Source organism: Onthophagus taurus, chromosome 7 (assembly GCF_036711975.1).
Source record: "Onthophagus taurus isolate NC chromosome 7, IU_Otau_3.0, whole genome shotgun sequence".
Classification (NCBI taxonomy): Eukaryota; Metazoa; Arthropoda; class Insecta; order Coleoptera; family Scarabaeidae; genus Onthophagus; species Onthophagus taurus.
In genome coordinates, this window is record NC_091972.1 from 17,441,265 (window position 1) to 17,466,537 (window position 25,273).

General features: G+C 32.4%; 2 protein-coding genes across 6 annotated transcripts in view; one reads left to right on the forward strand and one right to left on the reverse strand.

Moving 5' to 3' along the window:
• The window catches only part of LOC111420470 (probable Rho GTPase-activating protein CG5521), a 31,096-nt gene extending 20,892 nt beyond the window's left edge, over positions 1-10,204 (reverse strand). Inside the window, exons 1-8 of one of the 3 annotated variants that reach the window (XM_023053462.2) lie at positions 9,935-10,203; positions 9,632-9,742; positions 6,293-6,310; positions 5,430-6,224; positions 5,014-5,369; positions 4,715-4,875; positions 4,419-4,653; positions 4,062-4,364 (exon numbers count right to left, since the gene is read on the reverse strand). In XM_023053462.2, coding sequence (XP_022909230.2) covers positions 4,062-4,364; positions 4,419-4,653; positions 4,715-4,875; positions 5,014-5,369; positions 5,430-6,224; positions 6,293-6,310; positions 9,632-9,742; positions 9,935-10,037 — 2,082 coding nt within the window. In that variant the 5' untranslated portion in view covers positions 10,038-10,203. Of the gene's footprint in view, positions 1-4,061; positions 4,365-4,418; positions 4,654-4,714; positions 4,876-5,013; positions 5,370-5,429; positions 6,225-6,292; positions 6,311-9,631; positions 9,743-9,934 lie in introns of all 3 variants that reach the window. The other 2 variants (XM_071197941.1, XM_023053472.2) reach the window with 2 other exon arrangements.
• On the forward strand, positions 10,126-23,720 carry LOC111420403 (DNA mismatch repair protein Mlh3-like). Of its 3 annotated transcripts, none has more exons than XM_071197942.1 (7): positions 10,126-10,579; positions 10,640-12,025; positions 17,161-19,075; positions 19,129-19,374; positions 23,027-23,238; positions 23,292-23,427; positions 23,483-23,720. In XM_071197942.1, exons 1-7 carry the CDS (start codon positions 10,481-10,483, stop codon positions 23,656-23,658), a joined length of 4,170 nt encoding a protein of 1,389 aa, XP_071054043.1. In that variant the 5' UTR covers positions 10,126-10,480; the 3' UTR covers positions 23,659-23,720. The 3 variants fall into 3 exon arrangements, with proteins under 3 accessions (XP_071054043.1, XP_071054044.1, XP_022909153.2); XM_023053385.2 differs by having other exon boundaries at positions 10,508-10,579; positions 10,651-12,025; XM_071197943.1 differs by lacking the exons at positions 23,027-23,238; positions 23,292-23,427; positions 23,483-23,720 and adding an exon at positions 19,429-22,163.
• Positions 23,721-25,273: the final 1,553 nt, after the last annotated feature.

The window sequence follows — 25,273 nt, forward strand, 5'->3', positions numbered from 1 at the left end:
ACCTCGCCCACAAACGATCTTACTAAATGTAAGATACCTACTGCAGTAATGGAAAATTGGTATTTCAGATCAGAAAGAGAAACATTTTTGAGAGTTAAATACAAATTGGAGGAAAAATTACCAAGGGATCGAAAACGTCGGTAAATGATCAGTGAGTTATCAAAAAAAAACAATACGATTTACGCGATCAATAAAAAGTTCTACTAATTGTTAAGCGGCGATGGTGAAGAACTTAACACTTGCCCATTGCGGATAGACATGAATGTTTCATCAAAACATACCTTTTACTGATAAATAAATACACCGTGAATTTCATTAAAGTCTGTTGAGATATCCTGAAGATATAGCAAAAAATATGATTTTTTTCAACAACTTTGTCCATCAATAACTGCCAAACGAGACACTTTTTCCCTATACTTTTTTAAACCAATCTTAATCTTTTGAACTAAAGAATCTCATGGTACCATTTTCTGTACTTCTTTTCGCGACACCTGTATAATATGCATCCATTCCACAAGCATTTTTCCATAAGCATTTTTCAATAGTGCAGGTGGTGTAAATTTGCATAATATGCGTTATTGGTTGAAGCAAATCCTACGTTGGACGCGGCAGGTAGAATATGAAAATCGCTGGAGTTTGATCGTAGAAAGGTTTTTGGAGGATTTTTAAACGTTTTCTTTCCCCCAATTTAAAAAAACGACTCCTTGCAAACAAGAAGTAACATGTAGTTCCAATTTGATGGTTTTCCAGTGCAATATGACCGAAATGTACAGTCGAGCCGAGCGCACACGAAGCTCTTGACTCGTGGGCGCTCGGCTCAGCCCTTTTAGCCAGCGACATGTCGAATCTCACAACAGCGCTTGACCTTGAGTGTGCATTTCCCAAGATCACGACTGTACATACGTCAACATTTAGATGAGCAATATCCGAATGATCCGAATCGCATTATTAGAAGAAGTCTATTTCCGTAGGCGGCTCGTTCCCCGCATATAACTTGTTTAGATTTGTATCTATGGGGTAGACTAAAAGAACTGGTTTTTCAAGAACAAACCAACAATCAGAGAAAATATGACGGAGAGAATATGAAATGTCATTAGAAACGTGCCCAGAGCTGACACGTAAGCGGCGGTTTTTTTCTACACAAACTAAATTAAATAAATGCATCGACATTGATGGAAAACATTTCGAACATGTGCGAACTATTTTTGGCTAAACTTTGAGTAATTCTAAGTGTTTTGGTTTATTTTGTTTTCTTGTCATTGTTAATGTTTCCTTGGTCCGTTGGCCTTTAAACATGCATCAAAAAATGGTTTTGAACCAGTCCTAATCTTGAATAAAATGTGAAGGAAGGCTCTAGGTAATAATATTTTTGTGCTTTGTAATTTGTTTGCTAATGTAACTTGATCCGATTAATATATACGAATTTTTCACATTTTAAACATACGGTTTTCACTAAAATTAAACAAATTTTATGGTGACTAAGAATCTGTCAACTAAACAGTAGCGTTTCATTTAACTTTTCTTCAAAGATCACAAAAATATGTAATCGCTGCAGATAACGCCCTCTAGGTTATTTGTTATAAACCATATAGTCTCACTAAAAATATCTCTTAATAGAACTTAAAGTACTCTTTTAAACAAGAGCGAAAATATTCAAATCGATTGAATGGTCCAGGATATATTAAAATGTAAATATTTGAAAACGCATTCCCACATTATGACATACATAAGAAATGTCGCAAAACTAAAACGATACGGTATTATCCAAGCTAGCTTATCTAACTAGCGGTCGAATTACGAACTTCAATATAATTTAAAGGTATTTCTCTTGCCCACTTTGCTGATAAGATTTTTTTTTGCAAACCTAAGGTCTTACTATTCTCGAGATACAACCGCTTCGTGATTTTATCGGGATTCCCGGTATTGTGGAGCCTTGGTTTAACTCAGAACGTAGAATGTAGTATTTCACAATTAACCCTATATCCACCCAACACTGATTAACACATTTACAGCGCCTCGAGAAAGCAAGCGACCTTGGTTTAACTCAGGATGTAAGATGTAGTATTTTGTCTTATTAACTTCAGTAAAGTTTGCAGTCAGTTGCAGCTGATTAAATCGAGGTTTTACGATTAATATCATCACTTTAAAAACTAAAACAGATAGATCCAAAAACTTAGATGAAAAATGATGAGCTCCTAGATACGCAACTTTGCCTCCATTTAACCATTTCTGTATCTCTTATGGTTTCTGAGATTCCAATGGTGGGGGTCGAATTTGAATTACCCTGTATACTGTTTTATATGCGCTTATTTTAGTACCTGCTAAGAATATTTTCCTTAAACTGTTGTAGATCTTACATTAGCTTTCTCTATATGGTTGTTAATTTCACTTTGCTATCTTCCATCGTCTTAAAACATTGTATGTGATTTACCTGTTCTATTCGATTCGCTTCACTATCTAGTTGTAATTTTTTCGTTATCTTTTGATATGTTGGTGTTATATTGATATAGCTAACAAATTGTATTTTGTTGTTCTCCTATGCCTGTTTTATAATTTCATCCATAAGTGTTATAAATAGTAGAAGGCTACTGCACCCTCCCTGTCTCACTCCTTCATTAGGAACAAATTCTTCTGATAGTCGGTTGTTACTTATGACCTAAGCTGCCACCGAAATTTGAGCTATCTTTTATAATTTGAAAAACCGCATGCATTTGGCGACAATCAGTCAGCAGCCACGATTGCCTAATGCGCATCTAGCCTAAGGCATGCTCAGTTTTTTCCTTGATACACTGTCAAAAACTTGTTCTATATTGATAAAAGCTAGATACGTCTTTTTCGCCCTGATTATTTCATTGAGTGTACATGACGTGGCTCTAACAGTTGCGGTTCTATAAATATTCTCAACCTCTTTTCCACGACGTTTTCAAATATTTTTAGTCCTATGCTTAATAAAGAAATTCCTCTGCAATTACTGCAATGTTTGTATTTGTATCGTCATTTTGAGTATAGGCACTATTTGTGATACTGGCCAATCTTGTGGTATTCTTTTTTTTCTAGGCTTTATTACAAATTTTATACAGCAACTCTTCCGCATGCTTCACCATTTCCGCTGTGACGAAATCTTTTCTAGCTGCCCTTCCCAACTTCAGTCGTTTTATTGCGTTTAATTACTTCTTGTTTGGTAATTTCAATCCTGTCTGTTTCTTGTTTTTATGTTGAGATCTATGCCAGTAGTAGTTCTTGAAAATGTTGTTTATACTTCCTTATAACTTTCATATAATCAATTATTTGCCCGGATACAACATATTTGAATGATATATTACAATGTTTACTGCCACACTTTAAGTAATCACATTTCTTTATTGTTCGACATTCAAAACTAAAATATGTACTATGTTATACTATGTATAAAAAATAGTTTGAGAATGAATGAATAGAATAGGACACAATAAAATTATTAATTAAGAAAGTAATTTGTAGGACACTAGATTGTAAAGTAGGTAAATAATTCGAAGTTTAAATCTGTACCTTTAAACTGGTTTTTATTTATTTAATATAAGTCTAACTAGTTTCGGCCCCTGGCCATCTTCAGAGACTATTTCTATTGTTGTTAAAGAAATCACAAATAAAATTACTATTTTACAAAATTAAAGTTCAACAAAGTTCAACAAAGAACTAATAAAGAACGTTCTTAAATTTTAACCTGTTAACGTATAGCAATTCGTGCTTAAATTTTATTTTTAAAATTTGTTAAACTTTGATTTTGTAAAATAGTAATTAATAGTATGATCTTCAATTTTGATTTGTGATCTCTTTAACAATAGAAATAGTCTCTGAAGATGGCCAGGGGTCGAAACTAGTTAGACTTATATTAAATAAATAAAAACCAGTTTAAAAGTACAGATTCAAACTTCAACTTATTTACCTACTTTAAAATTAATAACCGGTAGAATGGATTTCAATTATAATTTACTAGATTGTACTTTAATTTAGTAACTATTAACATTTTTAAAATATACTTATAAAAATTCAAAAAATAAAATTGCGAAATTATATTGTACCTGATTTTTTGTACTTGATCGTCTCTTCACAGCCAAATTAGTCTCACTCAAACTCCTTGACATCCCATTTCGCGTAATTTTCGGCAAACAACCACCATCAGGTAAACTGGAATCTTGTCGAGACACTGTAACGTTACTACTACTCTCGCTTACACTTTCTGTACGATTTCCTTCCTGTTTACTTATAGCTCGAGGTCGATTTCTTTTCATTTTATAATCGATAACACGATCCAAAGGTAAATCCGTTAAATCAAGGTTATAGACGTGTCTTGCTAAGACTCGGGTTAAAGTTTCTAAAGTTTTCTAGAAATATTCAATTTTGAAATTTGTTCGATTCTATTTTTTTTTTTAACTTACAGCCCATTCTTTTATCAATTCCTCCCAACCAGTTAATAATGTAAGAACGTTAAGAAATCGATCCCATAACTCTCGAGTGATTGTAACGTTCAAATTAGCTTTTATCCAGGTGACAATGAGAGTTTGAAAAATTGCGGGTGCTAATTTTCCACCTAAGGTGGCAACTTTTTTCTTTGGTGGAGATTCTCTTAGTACTAACGAAGTAATTTGTAATAATACTAATAATAATTGCTCCCTATAATATTATAAAAACAATAATATTAAGAATTAAAAGAATAATCTTTTTATTTTCTCACCAAGTCCCACTATCCATCCTAGTATGCATTACCATGTACCTATAGATATTAAGTACTCTTTTACAAGCATCAGTCTGTTCCTCTAATAACGTTGGAACATGAGAATTAACTTCCAACAAAAATACATTAGCGGCATGTGTCATAAATACTTGCAATAAATTCTAAAAATAATTATAATTAAATTTATTATTAACATTTATATTAAACAGATTATTTTTAAGTAAATATGTCAAATTAAAACGTTATTTTAAATTATTATTAATTTACTCAAAAATTTCTTTATATTTTTCGAAACTTACTTGTAATCCTGCTCTAACCAACAAATTTTCTTTTTGAATAGCACCCAAATACGAATCATTTCGTAATCGTCCAGGTCGAAAACCTTCAGGAACGTTGTCATCTGATACCCGAGCTACCTCCTCCATTGGTTCTTGAGCGTACGGCGGCAACTCGGTGAGATTCATCTGTATAATATCTTTATAAACAGTGATCGCTTTTCGTATCGCTATGGCATGTGCGAAATTTAATAAAAATGCTTGCCGGTAAACTTCGTGGATGAAATTAACATTATCGCGTGAATTGTATAAGACTTCGCGAACTATTCTTGATGCAAGTTCATCGTCTGTTGGTATTGATCTCATTTGTATTGAAACATCTAAAAAAACAATAGAAATAATAATAAAAAAAAATAATAAAATCATTTTAATTAATTTACTTGAATCTAAACTGTGTTGTGCAGAATCATGTTGATGCTCATCATCTTGTTGAGATACATTTGTAACCATTGAAATCGAATTAGGTTGACTCTCGCTTGATTTCTTAGTTTGATGCGTATAATTCGCGATCCATTTAATCAAAGAAACCCGGTAAGTAATAAATTCAGTATCCGCTTCCGGTTTTCTTAACATTGGCAACTCTAAATTTGGATTGTACAATGATGTTTCATAACAAAACTTAGGGCAAAGTTTCGGTAAATAGTACACTTTAAACATCTCCAATAAAAAATGGAAACAACGATGATGATGCGATACTTTATCATGCCATTCCAATCTAACAACAGTTGTGACCATAAATTCAAGAACTGTATCTAAATATAACCTCGTTGTTTGTTCCGGAACTCTTTCTGTGCTTGATGGTGGTAAAATTGGAAGAGATTCGACGGCGGTAACCGGATTTTGTAAACTTGTATCGTGAAAAATGCTACTTCCCCCAGCACCGGTCGTTGATTTTGACGAATTCGTTGTTTTCGGAAAAATTCCGGGTACCAAATTGGCGAACATAGCATGAACATAGTCCGGCGCATTATCATTTAACGCTTGATACCACATCAAAAAGTATCTTATTGCTTGTCTTCGCAGTTTTATAGAGTTTCCAGGATCGAGAAGTTTGGTTAATATATGTCCTAAAGAATGCATCTGCCATCGTTTGTGAATTAATTCCGGAAGCAACGAAAGAACTTGTTCCAAGATCCATAACGCACATTCTAATTCTTCTTTGTGAGCTTTATGAACTGAAAAATTCAATGTTAATATTAAAAAGTGTGATTAACTAAATGAATTTATGTATAAAGTGACTTACCTAAATGAAATGACAGCTCTGTACAAAGAAAAAAGGAAAAAATAAACATTTATTAGCATATAAATAGGAAACATTAATTTACACAGATTTAAGAATTTTAATCACCTTTAACCTCAAATAGAATAAAATAGTAAAGTTCAAAATAGCAATCTTTACATAAAACGAACATAAGCAAAGTCAATAAAGCATTTTAAAGTCAAATATCACGGTTTTTATTAATAATAATGTTATGGTAATGACCATCATAGGAACTTCTGGTAAAAACCTATTTCTTTAAATGTTTTCTTTTGAATAGTAAGTAAAGAATACACTCAGGAAACATTAACAATGTAGGTATACTAAAATTAACTTTGTTTTGGAAAAATTTTTATTTATGGCACAAATATTTATAAAAGTAAACAAGATTTATAAAAATTCGCGGTATTCTGAAAAACAATTAAATTTATTATTGCAACATAGGGATACGTTGCATGCATTGCATCTTGAAAAAGGTTTGGATTGAATTCCTTTTGTAGAGCACATTTCGCAGCGAGCTTTGTTTGCAGAGGAAACCACGAAGTGTATTCCACGTTCCCCAAACGAATTTCATCACTGATGCTGCAATTCAATCGCCTTCGCTTTTTGACACAGTTTTTTTTGGACTACTGTATTCACTAATCCTTGGGCAAGCTTTCTGCGATATTCGATAGTCCGATATTCGCAGTTGGTCGGCGAGGTGTACATCCCCCCATCCATATTGGCATTGTAATTAATTATTACTGCAGGACATCGAACTTTTTGGCTTGTTCCATCTTTAGATTTTCTCTTCACATGTTTCCACGGTAATTAGAAGCTAAGAAAATGGGTTTGTTATCCATCCACTTGTAGCAACTTAATTTTTTCTTGCCATCTTATTTTTGCCATTTATTCTTCAGGACATCCCTTTCTATGTTCTCTTATTGTTCCAGATAATCCTGCCAAGAAGATAATGTTCATGATAGCTCATGAAAAATTCAATTCTGCTTCAGATAAACCAAGCGATTTGCTCTTCTGAACTGCATATAAATTTGATTGATACATATGTCAATCAAAGATGATCACAAAACTTTTCGAAAAATACCTATAGCTGTATGACAATTCTTAAAAATGTTCTTCCACCACACCAGTTGGTAACCTATAATCTGATATATTGGTTGTATGATCACAGTTTTTCCATACACGATTATGCGTCTTATCGTGTATATTCATTTATCATAAATTAATTGACGGATACTAAAGTAGTAATAGATTTATGTTAATACTAGTGAAGACACTTCAACTGTCACTAAATAAAATGCACGGAACATCCATATGACCTTGAGGTTGCGCGCGCAATCCGCCGCCACTTACGTCATGAAACACTCCCGCTCTTGCCCCTCGTCAACAAACTAAAATCAAAGTATTGTAGCATAGGAACCTAGACAACCCCTTATGATAATCTTGTCTTTGGCACATTCAAGCAATATAACGTTAATAAACGTTCTTAATGAATTTTAAAAGTGGCAGGACTTTATAGTACCGATGGTCATTAAAAGGTTAAACAAATTTTTATGTTAAAGGTTAGTATAAGAGCTAACAGATGTCCTACAGTAGCTCCAAGCAAAATTCGGACACTAGAGTAATAATACTTTCTTACTAAAAAATATTTAAATTAAAACAGCTAGGAAAAAGAAGTAAATTATTAATTACATGTTCAAAAAACAAACACAAAATACAAAAATATATTCAATGTAATAAAAAAATATAAAAATAAACGAAAGCAGTACAAAAATGATGCACAAGCCAAACATGGTCAGTAAATAAAATTTAGAAAACATATTTATATTTTTAATAACTAATATTTAGTATGGAGGCGTTTGTTTTTTTAACCATTTTAAGCTGGTGAGGCACTGACTGTATCAATTTTTCGCAAAAAGTGGGTGGAATTTTCTCCCATTCTTCCAACAACACGCTCTTTAACTCAGATTTATTAGAAACTTCATGTTCCCAAACTTTAATATCTAAATAATTCCATAAATTTTAATTTGGGATTTATGTCTAGGCTTTGGGGTGGCGTTTCCATTACATGAGGGCAATTATATAAGAGCCAAGAACATACTTTGTACGCCTCGTGTTTTGGATCGTTCTCTTGGTAGAATCGCCAGTCGCTGCCAAGAGATAGTTTACCCACGCTGCGAGGTAAATTGGATTTAAAATATCGAGATGCGCATTTTGATCCATTATTCCCTCGATAAAATGCAAACATCCTAGTCCAGCAGCTGAAAATGACCCTCACACCATCACAGATTTGCCATGCCACCATATTCCACAGTTGGTCTTAAATTTTTTAAATGCAGCTCCTCATTATTTCTTCTCCATACATATGGTTTACCATCAGATCCAAAAATATATTTACTTTCATCAGTAAATAGAACAGTTCTCCAAAAAGAAAAATCTTTATTTTCATGCTCTTTCACAAATATTAATCTGATGTTTTGACTCTTTTTACTGATTGACGGTTTTCTTTTTGCCTTTCTACCATGTACTATATATATGTACTACTACCATGCATTATGGAGCATGTTTCTGATGATTGACGCACTAGCTTTCTTCCCTAGTTCATTCTCAGCAATAATAGCCAGCTTTGGTGCGCTAAGAAATGGATCCCCTTTCATTTTTCTTATTAAATTTTTTTCTTATCTCTTTGGCTTGTTTGCCACCCCAATGGGGATACTGAAGCGCTTTGTTATATCATGTACTGTAGATTTTCCTTCAAGGGAATGTTTAAGCACTAATTTTCTAATTTCAATAGTTATTTGGCCTCTTTGCCTAGACATTTCGAATTAAAAGCTAGATTTCCGCGCGAATAATACAAAAAAGTCAATTAGGGAATTCCCCTTGTCAACTATTAAAAGTTCTACATGAAATTGTTTATAACTTTTACTTATAGCTGTCTTAATTTAGCGCTTAATTGGTTATTGTCTGAGTTTGGCTTGTGCCTAGTTTTTGTTTAGTTGTATATTTTTGTATTACAGTGAATAAATTTTTGTATTTTGAATTTGTTTTTTGAATATTTTTTGATAAGAAAGTATTATTACTCTACTGCCTGAGTTTGACTTGGAGCCACTGTATGTTAAGTATCAAATTATCTTTTTTAGGTTATTATTAAAAATTTATAACTCAAATATTTTTTATATGTAAATATGGAATTTGAAAAATATATATATATAGAAGTGTTTAATGTAAAAAATAACTTGCTGAAAAAAGCACTTGTTAAAGCTTTCTTTCACAAATAATGTTATGTAGGTACATCAAGTTTTATTTAAAAGAATTTGAACTCACCCCGTTGTCGAAGATTATTTTCAGCTTGTATAAAACTTTCATATAAAATATGATAGATATGACTAAAATTAGCTTCAGAAAAACCTTTAGCCTCCGCAATATCGACAGTATCTGTAAACAAAAAAAAATAGATGAGTAAACTCAATTATGAATCCACTTGACACCATCATTTTAACCTATGTATAACCTAAATAACAATAAATAAAGGAAGAGTTAAACATGACTCATTCACAAATAAATGAGACAATTAACAGGTGGGATGTTTGTTTATAGATAGTTCGATATAAATAACTTTCTCAGTACCTAGGATGTTTTTTAAATGTTTGATTCTGGTCGCTAAATCCTTTTTCGAGTCCTGTATCTTCGACGTTGACTTCTTTACATCGGTGATTTTCTTGCTGAACATTTTCAATAATGATTGTTAGGGGCTGCATAATCCTTAAACGTTACAATCGCACATTTCGCGCAATAATAAACCAATTACACCTCCGGGTATGTTTTTATTTCGTGAATGTATCACATTTTCCTACACTTTTCGTGTTGACGTACACTTGCTCGCTATCCTCGTCTCTTTAAACGCCATCTATTGAGATATTACAACATTACGTGTATTTGAGAATATTTTTATTTTTCGATGTTGAAAAATTAAAGAATATTATAATAAATATATTACTATAAAAGTTTCATTGATGTAACAAGGAAAAATGTTAAAAATATCGAAAATATCCTCAACCTAAAATACAAACATGTTAAAGTCTTTGTCTATTTTACCGGCATTTAGTTACCTGTCATAAAAGTGCGTTTTATTTAAATTTAACAATTTTCATAAATTTCGTTAATTAGCCCATAATGAGTCAAGTAAATATTGAAAAATTGCCCGAGGAAATAAAAAGTCGTTTAAGAAGCGATATTCAGATAAATACAATCACCCAATGCACCTTAGAACTGGTAAACTCATAATAATTCTTAATAATGTTGTAATATTTACAAACTCACTCTAATTGTAAGGTTTTTAATAGTTTGGATGCAAAATCCAACTCGATTGCGATAAGATTGAACCTATCGACACATAAAATTCAAATAATCGATAATGGGGATGGAATAACATTGGAAAATTTCAAAAACATTGGAATACGATATATGACCAATAAATGTCTCTCGTTGGATAAATTCGAATCTAAACGTAAAACGTATGGTTTTAAAGGAGAATCTTTAGCTTCGATTATAAATGTTTCAAAAAAGGTACAGATTGCATCCAAATTTGGAGAAAGTGGAACATATTTGAAGACATTTCTTAATGGGGAGGCAGAGAACGAAGTGATTAAAATAAAAAATAGACCCAGTAAAGGTACTACTGTTACAATTGACGATTTCTTATATAATTACCCGGTCCGACAAAGAAGAATCAATAAACTTGATTTGAATTCAGTCAAAAATGTGTTGGAACAATTAACAATTATTTTTCCTAATGTTTCATTTAGTTTAAAAAATGAAGAAACTGACGAAGTAATTTTAAACTCACACAAAGAAATCAGTGTTTCCCACATTCTTTGTACATTAAATAACACTTTAGATATAAAGAAGTTTGCAGAATTTAAAGTTGTTAAAGCGAGTATAAAAGTATCTGGAATTTTTTATATGACATCAACATCAATTAAGAATATGCAGTACGTTTTTGTGAATAAATTCCCGGTTACTGCAGATGGGATACAAAAAGTTATCAAAAAATCTTTATACAATAAAATGGAAGATATTTTTTTGTCAAAACTCGCTTTTCCTGTTTATGTAGTTAATATACAATGTTCTTATTCGGAAGTTATCCTTAATTTTGATTCAACGAAATTTCAAGCTGAATTCAAATCATGGCGTATGATTAAACGGTGTATAGAAAAAATGATTACCTTGTATATCAAAAAATATAATAAACAAAATGAAGGTAATACCGAAAAAACTAATGAGATTAATGGAGAAGATGTTCATACTCAAAAAATGGTAATTAAAAATCCAAGGAAAAGATTAGGGATGAGATATGCAATAACAGATTATTGTGAGAATAAAAAATCTGGATTAAGAAATAATAAACTTCAAAGTATTGAGAAGAAAAGAAGTAAAATAGGCAATTTAAATGAGTCTTTTAGAAATAAACTTTTTGGGTTATTTGATGATCAATTTAATTCACAAGCAATGCATTTATCACCGGCATTGAAATCTTTGAAGATTACTGAAAAACCAGTTGAAATTGATAATGAAGAAGAAGGTAAAAAGGTTATTTTGGGAACTTTTATGAAATCGCTTTCTTTGAGCCAAAAAAGTTTTGAGAATAAGTCACAACATATCAATCCGATATCTACTAATAAATCTGATAATAAAAATCAATCGACACCATCATCAAAAGTACGTTTTTAAAGTTTTAAGATAAATACACCAATTGTAGCCATCCACAGAGATTTTATTTACACTTAACACTATGCGGTCCGGCGACACCACAGTGGTGTCGCGCGAAAAATATCACTCAACGGCCGGCGTCACCACATTGGTGTCGCCCGCTTACGTATGGATCTACTATCCGTGCAAAAAGTCAAGGCCCCTCACTTTAGAGATCGATATCTTCGCAACCGATCGATGAAAAAAATTGCGACAAAGTTTGTTGTAATCGCTGAACATTTCTACGTAACATATGTTAATTTGAAAATGTTCGGATCCGCGGTTTTCTTTTTATCGCGAGTTAAATGAAAAAAGTACCCGATTTTTGAGTGTGCCGGCAACTTTGTCAACTTTGCGATTTTTTTTCTCGAAAACTATTTGACGAAAAAATTTCAAATTTGAACTGGTGGTAAACCGATGTGTTCTTAATGTGGGGCATATTTTATTTTTTCAATATTCCATATAGTTTCGCGGAAAATCGCGGTTTAGTAGGATGCGGTTATTTCGGAAACGACCTGGCGGATTTCAACGCGGTTTTTACCAAAATATGTCAAACCATGTCGGTTGTCGAATTCCGTTATCAGTTTTTCAAAATCAGGGCCCCCTATTTTGTTAAGGATGATTTAATGGAATTACAAATTAAAGAGAAACAGAAGTAAGCCATGCGGGGAGGGGTGGGGTTCCGGCCAATCGGAACAGAGTTGAAGAGATGTTGCTGGCGTGCGCTTCGGATGGGCCGTGGCGAATAATATTTAAAATTTTAGATAAAATTGTTTTATTTCAAATTCAATAAGTATGTTTCATTTTTGTATACAAGACATGCATAATGCATATAAATTTAAACAAAATAGCTTGGCACTATTTTCTTCAAATTTTTTTATTTTGTTTTTAATGTAATATATTATCACTTATACATGGACAATTGCTACAATTGTGTAGAACTTGCGGAGAATTTACTTACAAAGAAAATTCGAGTCTGTGGAACGATGCGACAACATAGAGGATTTCCAGAAAAATGAAACTTCGTAAACGAAGAAGATGCCGTGTTTGTTCCAAAAACAAAAAAAGAAGGACAACGAATTTAATGTGCAAGTCTTGTGGAGTTGCGTTACATCTCGGGGATCGTTTTGCTTCATATCATCAAAAAGATAAATACTAAGTAGGTACCAAAGAAAATATAAATCAAGAAACACACATATATGCCAAAATACGTATTTATTTGTTGTGTGGTTTACGTATTAGTTTATTGTTATTCTTACTATTGTTTTGTTGTATTTATTTTGTGGTTTCAATAAAAGTACATTATTATTATTATTATATAAAACATACAAATTTTACATTTATTTACATTAATTCGAAATTTCGTGAAAACAGCTAGACAGGATTGAAAAACAGGAGAATTAGCAATAAGATTAATATAACATAATAAAAATAAAATAATAATAATAATTTTTGCCACGCTATTTTGTTTAAATTTATATGCATTATTCATATCTCATATACAAAAATGAAACATACTTATTGAATTTGAAATAAAATAATTTTATCTAAAATTTTAAATATGATTGTCCACGGCCCGTCCGAAGCGCACGCCAACAATATCTCTTCAACTCTGTTCCGATTGGCCGGAACCCCCATGGCATATTTCTGTTTCTCTTTAATTTGTAATTCCATTAAATCGCCCTTAAAAAATTAGGGAGCCCTAATTTTGAAAAACTGATAACGGAATTCGACAACCGACATGATTTGACATATTTTGGTAAAAACCGCGTTGAAATCCGCCAGGTCGTTTCCGAAATAACCGCATCCTACTAAACCGCGATTTTCCGCGAAACTATATGGAATATCGAAAAAATAAGATATGCACCACATTAAGAACACATCGGTTTACCACCAGTTCAAATTTCAAATTTTTTCGTCAAATAGTTTTCGAGAAAAAAAATCGCAAAGTTGACAAAGTTGCCGGCACACTCAAAAATCGGGTACTTTTTTCATTTAACTCGCGATAAAAAGAAAACCGCGGATCCGAAAATTTTCAAATTAATATAGGTTACGTAGGAATGTTCAGTGATTACAACAAACTTTGTCGCAATTTTTTTCATCGATCGGTTGCGAAGATATCGATCTCTAAAGTGAGGGGACTTGACTTTTTGCACGGATAAGTAATCTGAATATTCTGCCGGCGCCGAGCGAATAAATTTTTGCGAAACGTGCGGACGGCAAAGTGTTAATGGGGCTGTTGCAATTTTTTTTTATTGGCTTATTCGATAGTTTAGTAAAATTAAAGACTTCTATAATTTTTTATTTTTCAAAATGGGCTTTAATTTTTCCAAAAAAGGGAAAAATAATAAAAATTTTAAAAAACTTTTAAGACGTCACCGTCGTTTCGCACGCGGTTGGTTAAAATAAAAGTCAATTTTAAATCAACATTGGTGCCACGAGCATCTTATGCGCTAAAAGAAGAGATCCAAACGATGCACGTTTGTGTCTTCTTGATCTTACGCGAAAACGTAAACGTCACCAAAGTTTTTATACAGAGCTTCCCAAAACTATTTTTACATAGTCTATCGATTTTTGAAAGGTGGCCATCATGGCGACCATTCTAGTGGTCCATCAGGAGCCATAGTAAAGAGGGGCCATTAGATTCTACTGTCCTTGGTTTGAACATCGTATGTGCAAGATGACAGGAATAAATTCTTGGGTGAAGCTTGAAGAGCTGCTCCTCAAAAACCTAAACTATCTCATACCGGTAATAATAAATTAATGTGTTATTAAAACAGAATTGATGATAAAACAGAATGAAGAATAAATAAAAAGTGATATGGGATAAGAGTAAAATATGATTCCTCGGTTTATACGTTTCAACAAATACTCCAGAAGCCGCGAAAATATAAAAAATCATAGAAATATTCCTCAACTTCTCTCAATATCATTCCAGACACCTCTCAACATCGATAATATTACCCCTGGCAACTTATGACATCGTGTTGGACATTTTTTATATCATCCCTGGCACATTTTTTAATATTGTTTCTGACAACTTTTAACATTGTCCCAGATCAGGAAGTGATTATTGACAGGATGACGCTATATCACTAGCCCAGCGTGATATTCGAAGGCGGCCGACGATTTCGAAGACGGCCGTGGTTAACACAAAATTAAGTGAGATGGGAGATTATCAAGCATAATTAACCAGTGCAATAGTGTAATTGGAAAGCCTATTTTAAAAAGTTTGATGATCTGATGTGATTTTTACCAGATTTTTCATCACATAGAGATTTTGTACTCAGTCTTGGGTTGTAATTCGTTTTATAACCAATAACACTCACAAAAAGTTGCGGTCTTAAATGGTTTCGATTACTTCCTCCCATCTCAATTTCGGCCGTCCCCTGGGTATCACTCGTCCCGGCACTTTCTCTCCTCCCATTCTGATCACGTGGCCAGCCCATTTTAGGCGTTGGAGTCTGACGAACTGTGCAGATGGTAAGTCTTTATAAATCTCATACAACTCCCGATTGTATCTTGATCTCTATACATCCTCCTTCCGAACTGGCCCAAATATTCTCCTCAAGATCATTCTCTCGAAGTCATTCGCGCTTTCCGCCGACTTTTGCGTCAGCGTCCATGCCTCACTCCCATAGCTTACAATCGCTCTAATGATTGTTTTGTATATACGCAGTTTGGTTTCTCGGTGTATAGCCCTAGATCTGAATATAGGGGGTCAATGCAAAATACGCTCTATTGGCCAGGACTGATCTCCTTCTGACTTCTTCTTCCTCTGTAATACATAATACAGAAGATGGTAATAAGTACCTTGGGGCCCAAAGTACTTGATGGTACAGGAAGATGAGGAAGGGAAAAGGAGACGTAGAGAGATAATCTGGATATACCTTATTACTTATTATTATACTAAAAAATCTGTTTTGAGAAATTCAAGCCGTTAATTAAAGCGCCTTCAGAAGCATAAACCGTTTGCGTTTGCCAATGTTACAGAATTTCACTGATGAACGCACCCAACATAAGAAATCGAAGAAACATTTTTCAAATCTTTTGAAAAGGTTTTTCTATATCTGGGCTGCTCCCATTACTTTAATACTGTCAATATAAACAGCGGGGGTTGTATCTAAAATTGTAAGATTCTGCAATTTGCTAGGTATTGTCAGATTAATTATTTCCTTGTTTGATGTCCATGCACCATTCGTTATTAGGACTCGTAAGATGAACTCTGCCATGGATTACTACTACTATAAAGGAGATGATGTCTCTTCGAAAGTCTGCTTTAAGACGTTATAGGAGAATGAGAAATATGCACATTTTCAGTATTAGAAGCAGTTTCGTAATTTTGTTACGGCTGCTATTTGTGGAGAGAAAAGAGCTTTTATTGAACGGAGCTGTATAATGGAAAGATCTAGTTTCATGTGGAAGACTGAAATCTGTTGCTGATGTTGTTGAAGCCTGATTCGGATTTATTGAATTTCTATCATACCAATCAATTAAATCCTAACAGTACTTCTTTTATCTTCAAAGAAGTGGCTGTGGATTCTATTAAGCGGTTTCTGTTCTTGTTTAAGTCTACCAGTGTTGGTTCGGATGATATTTCTCTAGATATGGTTAGGTTGTATTATTGTTATATTTTGAATGTTCTTTGTCATTTTTTCAACTCTTGTCTGAGCATATCATTTTAACCTAAGGAATGGAAATGCGGTCTGGTGACTCCTGTTCCTAAAACAAAATCAGTTAAAGAGACCCAGTGCTGTTTCCTTGTTTAACAGCTATCTATGTGATAGAACACATGCGGTTAAAGTGAAGTCACTATATCTTGATTCTATTAAATTGGTTGTTGATGTACCGCAGTTTATTCTCACAGTTAAAGTATTGTTCTTATCTTCTTTATGCTGATGATTCCCAACTTTATCTCGATTTTGGCTCAATAAATTATTATTATTTCGCGAATAGTAATAAATCATAATAATAAACCCATTAAAAAGCTAGTTTATGTCAATGTTTTTTGATTAAAATGCTTTATTATATTATAAAATTGAATGGCTACAATAGGTGTTTTTACCTTTTATTGTTTATTTATTTATTATTATTTTTTTTTATAGGAATATGAAAAAATTTGTGATGACAATTCAAACATGAAAAACTTTCAAGATCTTTCGTTATGTTTAAAAGAAACACCACAAGATATTCAAGCAAAAAAGCGACGAATCGATATGTTAAATAGCGTTGGAACCAATTTAATCGAAAAGAAATTAAAGCTACAGTCGCAACAACAATTAGAATCAGATAATCCAAAAATTTTAATATCTACTTCAACATCTCCTTTCATTTCATACCGGACAATAGCTTGTCAAACTGAAACCCCAAAAGAAAAGGAAGATAATAATATACATTTGACTTCTGTATCACCATTAAAAAATGATGATGTAAGTTTTTTGAATCAATTTTGGGATGATGACAAAATAAAAGAAAATGTGGAAGGAGTTGATAAAAATTTAATTATGAATGATCTGACGATTTTCGGTGATGAAAATTATAAAAATCATAACAATTTTAGAAAAGATAAGAGTAAAGAAAGCTTATTTTTTGGAAATCAAAGGAATGATGATGAAGATTTGATTTTTGGAGGTGTAAATTTGAGCGGTGCGAAATCTAGAGTAAATAGGAGTAGAAATAATATTTTGAAAACCAATAGTTTAGAAGAAATGTTTTCTGAAACTAAAAAGAAAATTGAAAGTATTAAAACTAACCAAATAAATAATTTTGAGTTTCTTGAAACTAATAATTGGTGTGAAGATTTAATTTTTGATAATCAGAATTTAATAAATTCGAAGATAATGAGTAGAAAGAGTAGTAGAGAAGAAATATTTTGTGAAAATCAAAATAAAAACAAAACAAGATGTAGAGAAAAGAAAAGGAGTAAAGATTTGATTTATAGCGACCAAAATTTAAAAAATTATAAAAGAAGTACATCTCAAGAATTTTTAATATTTGAAAATCAAAGAGAAATTGAAATTAATAAGAATAATCAAAAAAATAACTTTGATTTCTTTGAATCTACAGACGAATTAATTAATTTGACTCAAAAAGATCTTTTATTTCAAGATAAACCTAAACATTTACGTTTAGAAAGTGATAAGAAAAACGAATCGATTTTTTTTAAGAAAAATCTTATAAATCAAAATAAAATTGAGGATAGAAATAATAGAAAAGTTAGAAAATATAAATCAGATAATGGAAATGAAATTTTTGGAAAACCAATTTCAAAAGAAGCCGATTTTGAACGCAGTCATATTTTTAAATCACCTCATAATGACTTATTTAACCAAAATACGACATTTAATAGTCACTATTTTCAAGTACAACAGAAAAAAACAAAATTAATTAAAAAATCAAAGAAAAACATTGAATTAAATACAAATAACACACTACACGATCTAACTTCAAGTTTGTTTAAAGGAAAAAACTTAAATAATGACATTAATAAATCGAAATTTTTTAATGATACCAGTTTTTTCGAACCTATTAAAAAGAAAATTCACAAAAAAGAATCAATTCTCGATACAAGCACCTTTCATTTTAAAACTCCTATTAAAAAGGATTCTAAAATAAACAACCAATTATTAACAGAATCTGAAATAAGTTTTAATCTTTTCAAACCGATGTGTTTCTCCTCGCAAAAAGACGATGAAAATAAATTTAAATTTGATTTTTTTGAAAATATTTCATTTGAAAAATCCGATAATAAAAAAGTGGATATTGATTTAAATATTTTAAACGATTCCGAAGATTTAATTTCAACAAAAATTGAAGATAAATCAAAAAAAGAAAACATTTTTTTGATGCAAAAACGAATCGATTTCGTACCGAAAGGATTTTCTCCGATTTTACTAAAAGAGCACGTCCTCAATGTGACGTTAAGTCCTAATTCTAAAAAGAATTTAAATAATTTTATCGTAAAAAGTTACGAGGAAGAGTTAAATTTAGTTAAATGGACTGATTACATCGATAAAGAAAGTAAAAATATTTTATTTTTAAATAAACAATTTCTTTTTATTTTTCCTTTTTAGATCCGAAAGATTTTTTGGTTAATTTATATAACGAGAAAAAGAAATTAATTGAAAAGGACGTCCCAAGTGTAGAAAAAAACGTTAAAAATATGATCCCCATTCATTTTGATAAAAAACTTTTTAATACATCAAAAATTATTGGACAATTAGATCGAAAATTTATTGTTGTTGTTTCAAAAAATCAATTATTATTGTTTGATCAACATGCAGTTCATGAAAGAGTTCGTTTAGAAGGTTTATATCAAGGTATTTATTGTTAATTGCACAGATCAGCAAGGTCATTTCTGAAGTAATTTTCAGCGTGGAATCAGAATTGAATCATAACGTCAAGATTTTGAGTTATTTCACGTTATGTACAAAAAAATAGTTTTTTTAACTGGAAGTTTCTAGGTCTAATGTTAGTTCTAGTGATAGTGCTAATGTTAGTTCTAGTTTTAGTTTAAAAATGATGGGTTTTTGCAAAACCCGACCAAGAGCCATGCTAGTAATTTTCAAATCTCCACATATATTCCATTTGTATTGTTTAGATTTTATAGATTCAAGAATAGCTTTAACATTGTCATATGATTCTTTTAAGTCTAAGTGTACGGAATGAGCAATAGATAAGGAAGCGTATTTATAGGAGTTATGCAGCAAAACTACTTTCAAACTTTTCTTAGAGGAATCAATAAACAACCTCCAATTGGCAGGGTCACATAACAGTCCACATTTTTGCATGAGGACACTGACATCATTACAATAATCATAGCAAACACCTTCAGAGAAGAACTCAATAAATGTCTTTTCTTGATGTCTATCCTAAGAGAAGGTAGTTCCAGGAGCAAGAAGATTTGTCGTGAACCTAACAGTTCAGATTTATCTTTAGATAACTCAAAGATAACCCTGGTCAAATCTTTTAATGCAACCTAATCATACAGAACCGGCAGAAATCTCTCAATCATCAAGCAAGGATAATATGGAATGATGTAAATGATAGAATAAAGCAAAAAAATATTGTTCGTCCCGTACATAACTTCAAAAGTAGCCAAAAACATTCCAATTCTGAACTCGCATTATGATTCTACGCAGAAAATTATTTCGGAAATGACTCTCAGCTGACTGATAACAAAATCTTGCAGATCTGTGTTATTAATAAGATAATAACATAATAGTAGTAATAAGATAATAGTTTGTTACGAAGCCAAAAGTAAATAAGCGCAGCAAAATAATTGAGGCAATGAGAGCAAAAGTGGCGTTATTGTCAATGGCGTGATACAGGAAACTCCTATTTGTTAGTTGTCATTAGTTTATTTGTTGCCACAGTCGAGATTAGTGGGTTGTTTTTTTATATGAATCATGGATAATAAATTTTTACCTGCATCTCCAGGGTTGGGTAGAAAAAAAATTAAGAACCCAAATAATTGGAACTAAAATTACAGAGGCATTTTAATTATTATTTTTTAACACACTTGTATTTATAGGCATGACACTGTCTATAAATGTCACCACACTATCAACCTCTTCTAGGAGGAAAGGGTACTCTTACATACTCCATAAAAAAGACATTAAAAAGACATGAGGAAAGATTGTCACAAGTGGAGGAACAAGCGGGGTCGAGAACGGAATGAACATGTATGGATAATATCTACAATTTAAATCAAATCACAGAAAAGAAAGTAGCTACAAAAACAACAATACCTCCCTTATTTGTTGATCTATGAAGTATTTGCTATAAACTTCTGCACCACTTTGAACCTACAAAAGGGGCAGAAAAGTGCATCCATAAAAATTTTCAGACAGTCAGAAAGTGTGCCAAAAACCTGAGAGAACTCGCTAGGGACAATGATGTTACTCTATGGTGGGTTCCAGGTCACAGAGACATTGAGGGCAATGAGAAGGCGGACAAACTGGCCAAAGAGGAAGCGAAAACGCCGTTCATTGGACCCCAACCCGGTCGTGGACTACAAAAAAGCCACCTAAAACAAGTAATCAATAGTTGGGAGGCCTCAAAGGTAGCCTTACGTTGGAAAGAACTTCCAGGCCACAGACAAGCGAAGAGTATGTAACTCCGTCGCAAAACAAAACCAAAGAGATTTTATGCCTCAGCAAAGGCGATCTAAGAACGCTTTCAAGTTTTCAGACCGGCCGTGCGCCCCTAAAATACTACCTCTTCCACATTGGACAAGCTGATTATCAAACTTGTCGACTTTGCAACGACGAGTCAGAAACGGCTGAACTTACACTGTGTAATTGCGTTTCCCGAGGCCGCCTAAGACACCTACCGACATAAAGGAACAAGACCTTGGAGCAATACTAAGATTCATTAAAGATCTACATTTGCCCTAAACTTTTGTAGGGCTAAAGTTACAATAGATCTTATAGGTCACGGTGACGAGAGGGCCGCTCCCCTCAGTCCGGCAGCAATAATAATAATAATATTTGTTCTAACCAAAAAGTATCATACCATCCCTTAAAAAAATTGTAGGAAGTTGTAACACAAATATTCATAAATGACACATTAATTAAGGCAGTACAAGAACTTTACTAACTTTAACATCATAAAAAGCCTGTGGCAAGGCTGCGCATTGTTACCTATACTACTTAAAATAAGCATGCAAACCGCCTTTGGTTTACTAAAATTTACTCCGTTAATGAGATAGAGGTTGAGGCTCTAATCTACTTCAGTTTAACAAGTATCAGCTGATTTATTACAATGTTATAAAGACAGAAGCCGCAGTCGCTTGCGGTAGAGACTCTACAATATACTTCGTTAAAGAGACATATTAGTTGATTTAGTACAATATCGTAGAGGTAGAAACCGAGGTCGCTTGCGGCTGAGACTCTACAATTCACTCCGTTAAAGACATGTATTAGTTGATTTACTACAATGTCAAAGAGGTAGAAGCCGAGGTCGTTTGCGGCCCAGGCTCTACAATTTACTTCCTTCATTAAAAAGATATTAGTTAATTTAATGCAATGTTGCAAATGGAGGATGAAACAAAAAAAAATCTGGTTCTCAACGACAACGCACCTCGGAACAAAAATTGATCACTGTGGGAGATGTGAGACGGGAATACGAAGTTGATTACAAAAGTGCAAAGACATATCAAAGCCAATAAACTCCCTTTTTTGGTAAAAAAATGTCTAAAACGAGAAAACAATAGTATAACTATTGTTTAACTTGAATATAATATAATAAAGCTGGTTCCACTGATCTTAATGTAAAAAACAACATAGATTTCGGATATGCTAAAACTACCGTGTGTTCCAAATGTCTAGAACTGACAGAAAGAATAAACGTTGCCGATGACAAAGAAACTTAATGGCAATTAAGAGGGTTCACAAGCTAACACCAAAAGCATTCTTCACAATTTTTAAAGACTTCTTGCACAGTCTTTTGACTGCTAAAAAATATGTCATCTGCGAAAGATTTAAGCCAAAGTATATTTTTTAGCAGTCAAAAGACTTCTTGCACAGTCTTTTGACTGCTAAAAAATATGTCATCTGCGAAAGATTTAAGCCAAAGTACATATTTTAATGGATATTTATTGCTGGAATGAAATAAAAAACCAAAAGGTTGCAATGAGTACTATTTTTCTACAATTATACGACACACTAAGTTTGTTTACTGATGGCTGTGAGAGGTCGCCTAAACATAAAATTTTAAGAAAGATTTGCCTAACAAGCACATTAGCAATACTAAGGTTCATCAAGGAGCTAGATTTGCCCTAAACGTCTCATTGCTCTTATTACCTCAACGAGAGCGCTTAAAACCGCTTTAACCATGACTACTATCCCCTATGTAGTTTTATCAAAAAGATAGTAGAAGTGACCCTTAGCTTGCAGATAGTGTATATTAGGTTGCATACACAAACATTTTAAAATTTGTAATTTCCAAGTTTATTTATTATTATTTCAGAATATATGACAAAAAGCAATACGAAATATCCTAAATTTAAATCGATACGTATCAACAAACTTATCAAAATAAATTTCGACGAAGAAAAATTGGCAATTTTAACAACATATAAAAATTTATTTTCCGAAATTGGTTTTGAATATGAAACTTTTTCATCGCACATTTTAATCAAGAAAATTCCCGAATGTTTGCACAGAAAAAACGTGGAAGATGTAAAGTTTAATAAGCATTAAAAAAACGTTTCAACGTTTTTCCAATTTTTTAGCAATGCGACGATTTTTTTTGTAAATTCGTTGAGTCGGTGTTAACCGAAGAAATGACAATTTTAAAAGAAACTGGAGGTATTCGATCGAATATTCCACGGTTGCTACAACACGTTATGAGCACAGAAGCTTGTAGAGGTGCATAAATACTTAATCATATAAATCCACCAAATTATTTTAATTTTGATTTTAGGTGCGATCAAATTTGGCCGACAACTTACACAGGTGGAAAGTGAAAAATACATGAAAATGTTATCAAAATGCCAATTACCATTTCAATGTGCTCACGGAAGACCCACATTATATCCTATTTTAGTTTTAAGTCCTTTAGTTAATGAAAATAAGAAAATTAATTTCAAAAAAATTTAAATTTATTATAAGATATACTTTATTTAGTTCCTTTATTGAATAAATAATTATTTTAAATTTAATTTTATACGATTTATAAATTGATAAATTTGACCATACTGATGAAAAGAATAATTCTCAATAATAACATAAGGCTACTAGGTTCATGCAAGTACATAGTGCGAATTGACCTGGTAAGTTTTTAAGATTTATAGTTTTTATGGTATCTTTATAGTTTGCGTACATTTTTTAAGGTTCCATAATGTGAAAGGATTTAAAGAAAAATCAAAATTTTAGAAACTAAAATTCAAATATTAGACCGTCTACGTAATAGAGAAAGAGTTACAGATGTTGCTAAATTTTACGTCATGAATGGAGCCACAATAAGAAAAAATTAAGACTACACCAGAAAAAGTGTAACAACTGGAACCTGCAGCAGTATGAGTACGATTTCATATGTTAGAGATGTTACAATAAAAACTATGGAAAAAGCGTTAGTGATTTGGATAGAAGACCACACTCAAAAGCGAATCCTGATCGATACCAATGCTGTTACAAAAAAGCTTTGAAGGTTTATCAATCACTTCAGAGTCAATCGCCGTCGATTTCATCCGGTGAAAAGAAGAGTTCTTTTTCTGCAAGCTATGGGTGATTCGAGAGATTAAAACAAAGACATTCTTTACATTATCTGTGAATGAAAGGTGAAAGTATATCTGCTGATTCGGTTGCATCACAACAATATCCAGCAAAATTTGCTGAAATCATTGCCGCAAACTCCTACAAACTTCTGATCAGGGTTTCAATGCTGACCAGTCCGAATTATTCTGGAAAAAATGCCGAAAAAAAACCTTCATAGCCAAAGCTCACAAATCAGCTAGTGGTCATAAAGTAGCGGAAAGACGTATAACAGTTATTTTCTGTTGCAATGCTTCAGGCGAATATGATGAAACCATTGGTGATTAACAAATCAAAATCACCACGCTCATTCAAAGAAATAAATATCAAAAACCTTCCTGTCTATTGGATGGCTAATAAAAAAGCATGGATCACTGCCATAGTTTTCAATGAATGGTTCTTTGTTCCTGATGTCAAAAATTATTTAACTAATAAGGGATTGCCGTTTAAGGCTCTTCTATTAATTGATAATGCTCCAGATAATCTCCAGGTAATCTTCCAGATTTACAACACGATCAGCCCGTTAGATCAAGGGACCATTTTAATCATCAATAGAGCATTAATATTCGCAGATCACTGAGTTAGCCCATACTATGAGGAGAAGGTTTTGAAGATTTAGCTGAGGCAGATGAAGATGATTTAATTAACATGATTCATCATACAAACAAACATGATGAAGACATGATTCAGATGAAGAGCAATCTGAACCAGTTGCGTTCACAGCAAGAATCATAAGCGTAACACTTGAATTAGGAAAAAAATTGGGCAACCATTTGATACAATATGACATAAATGTTGATCGAGCTCTCCAATTTCAGCGAGAACTTCGTAAATGCTTAAATCAATATGAAGAACTCTAAAAATTTAGCAAAAAAACATACGTAATTGTTAATTATTTTTGTTTTACTTAAATAAATAACTGAATCATACACATTTTGATTTTTTTTTCGTTTTACATGAT

Coding starts and splice junctions, on each gene's coding strand:
- LOC111420403 (XM_071197942.1), top strand. CDS start 10,481: ATGAGTCAAGTAAATATTGAAAAATTGCCCGAGGAAATAAAAAGTCGT. Junction 12,026..17,160: donor AATCGACACCATCATCAAAA/GTACGTTTTTAA, acceptor TTTTTTTTATAG/GAATATGAAAAAATTTGTGA. Junction 23,428..23,482: donor GAGCACAGAAGCTTGTAGAG/GTGCATAAATAC, acceptor TTTTGATTTTAG/GTGCGATCAAATTTGGCCGA.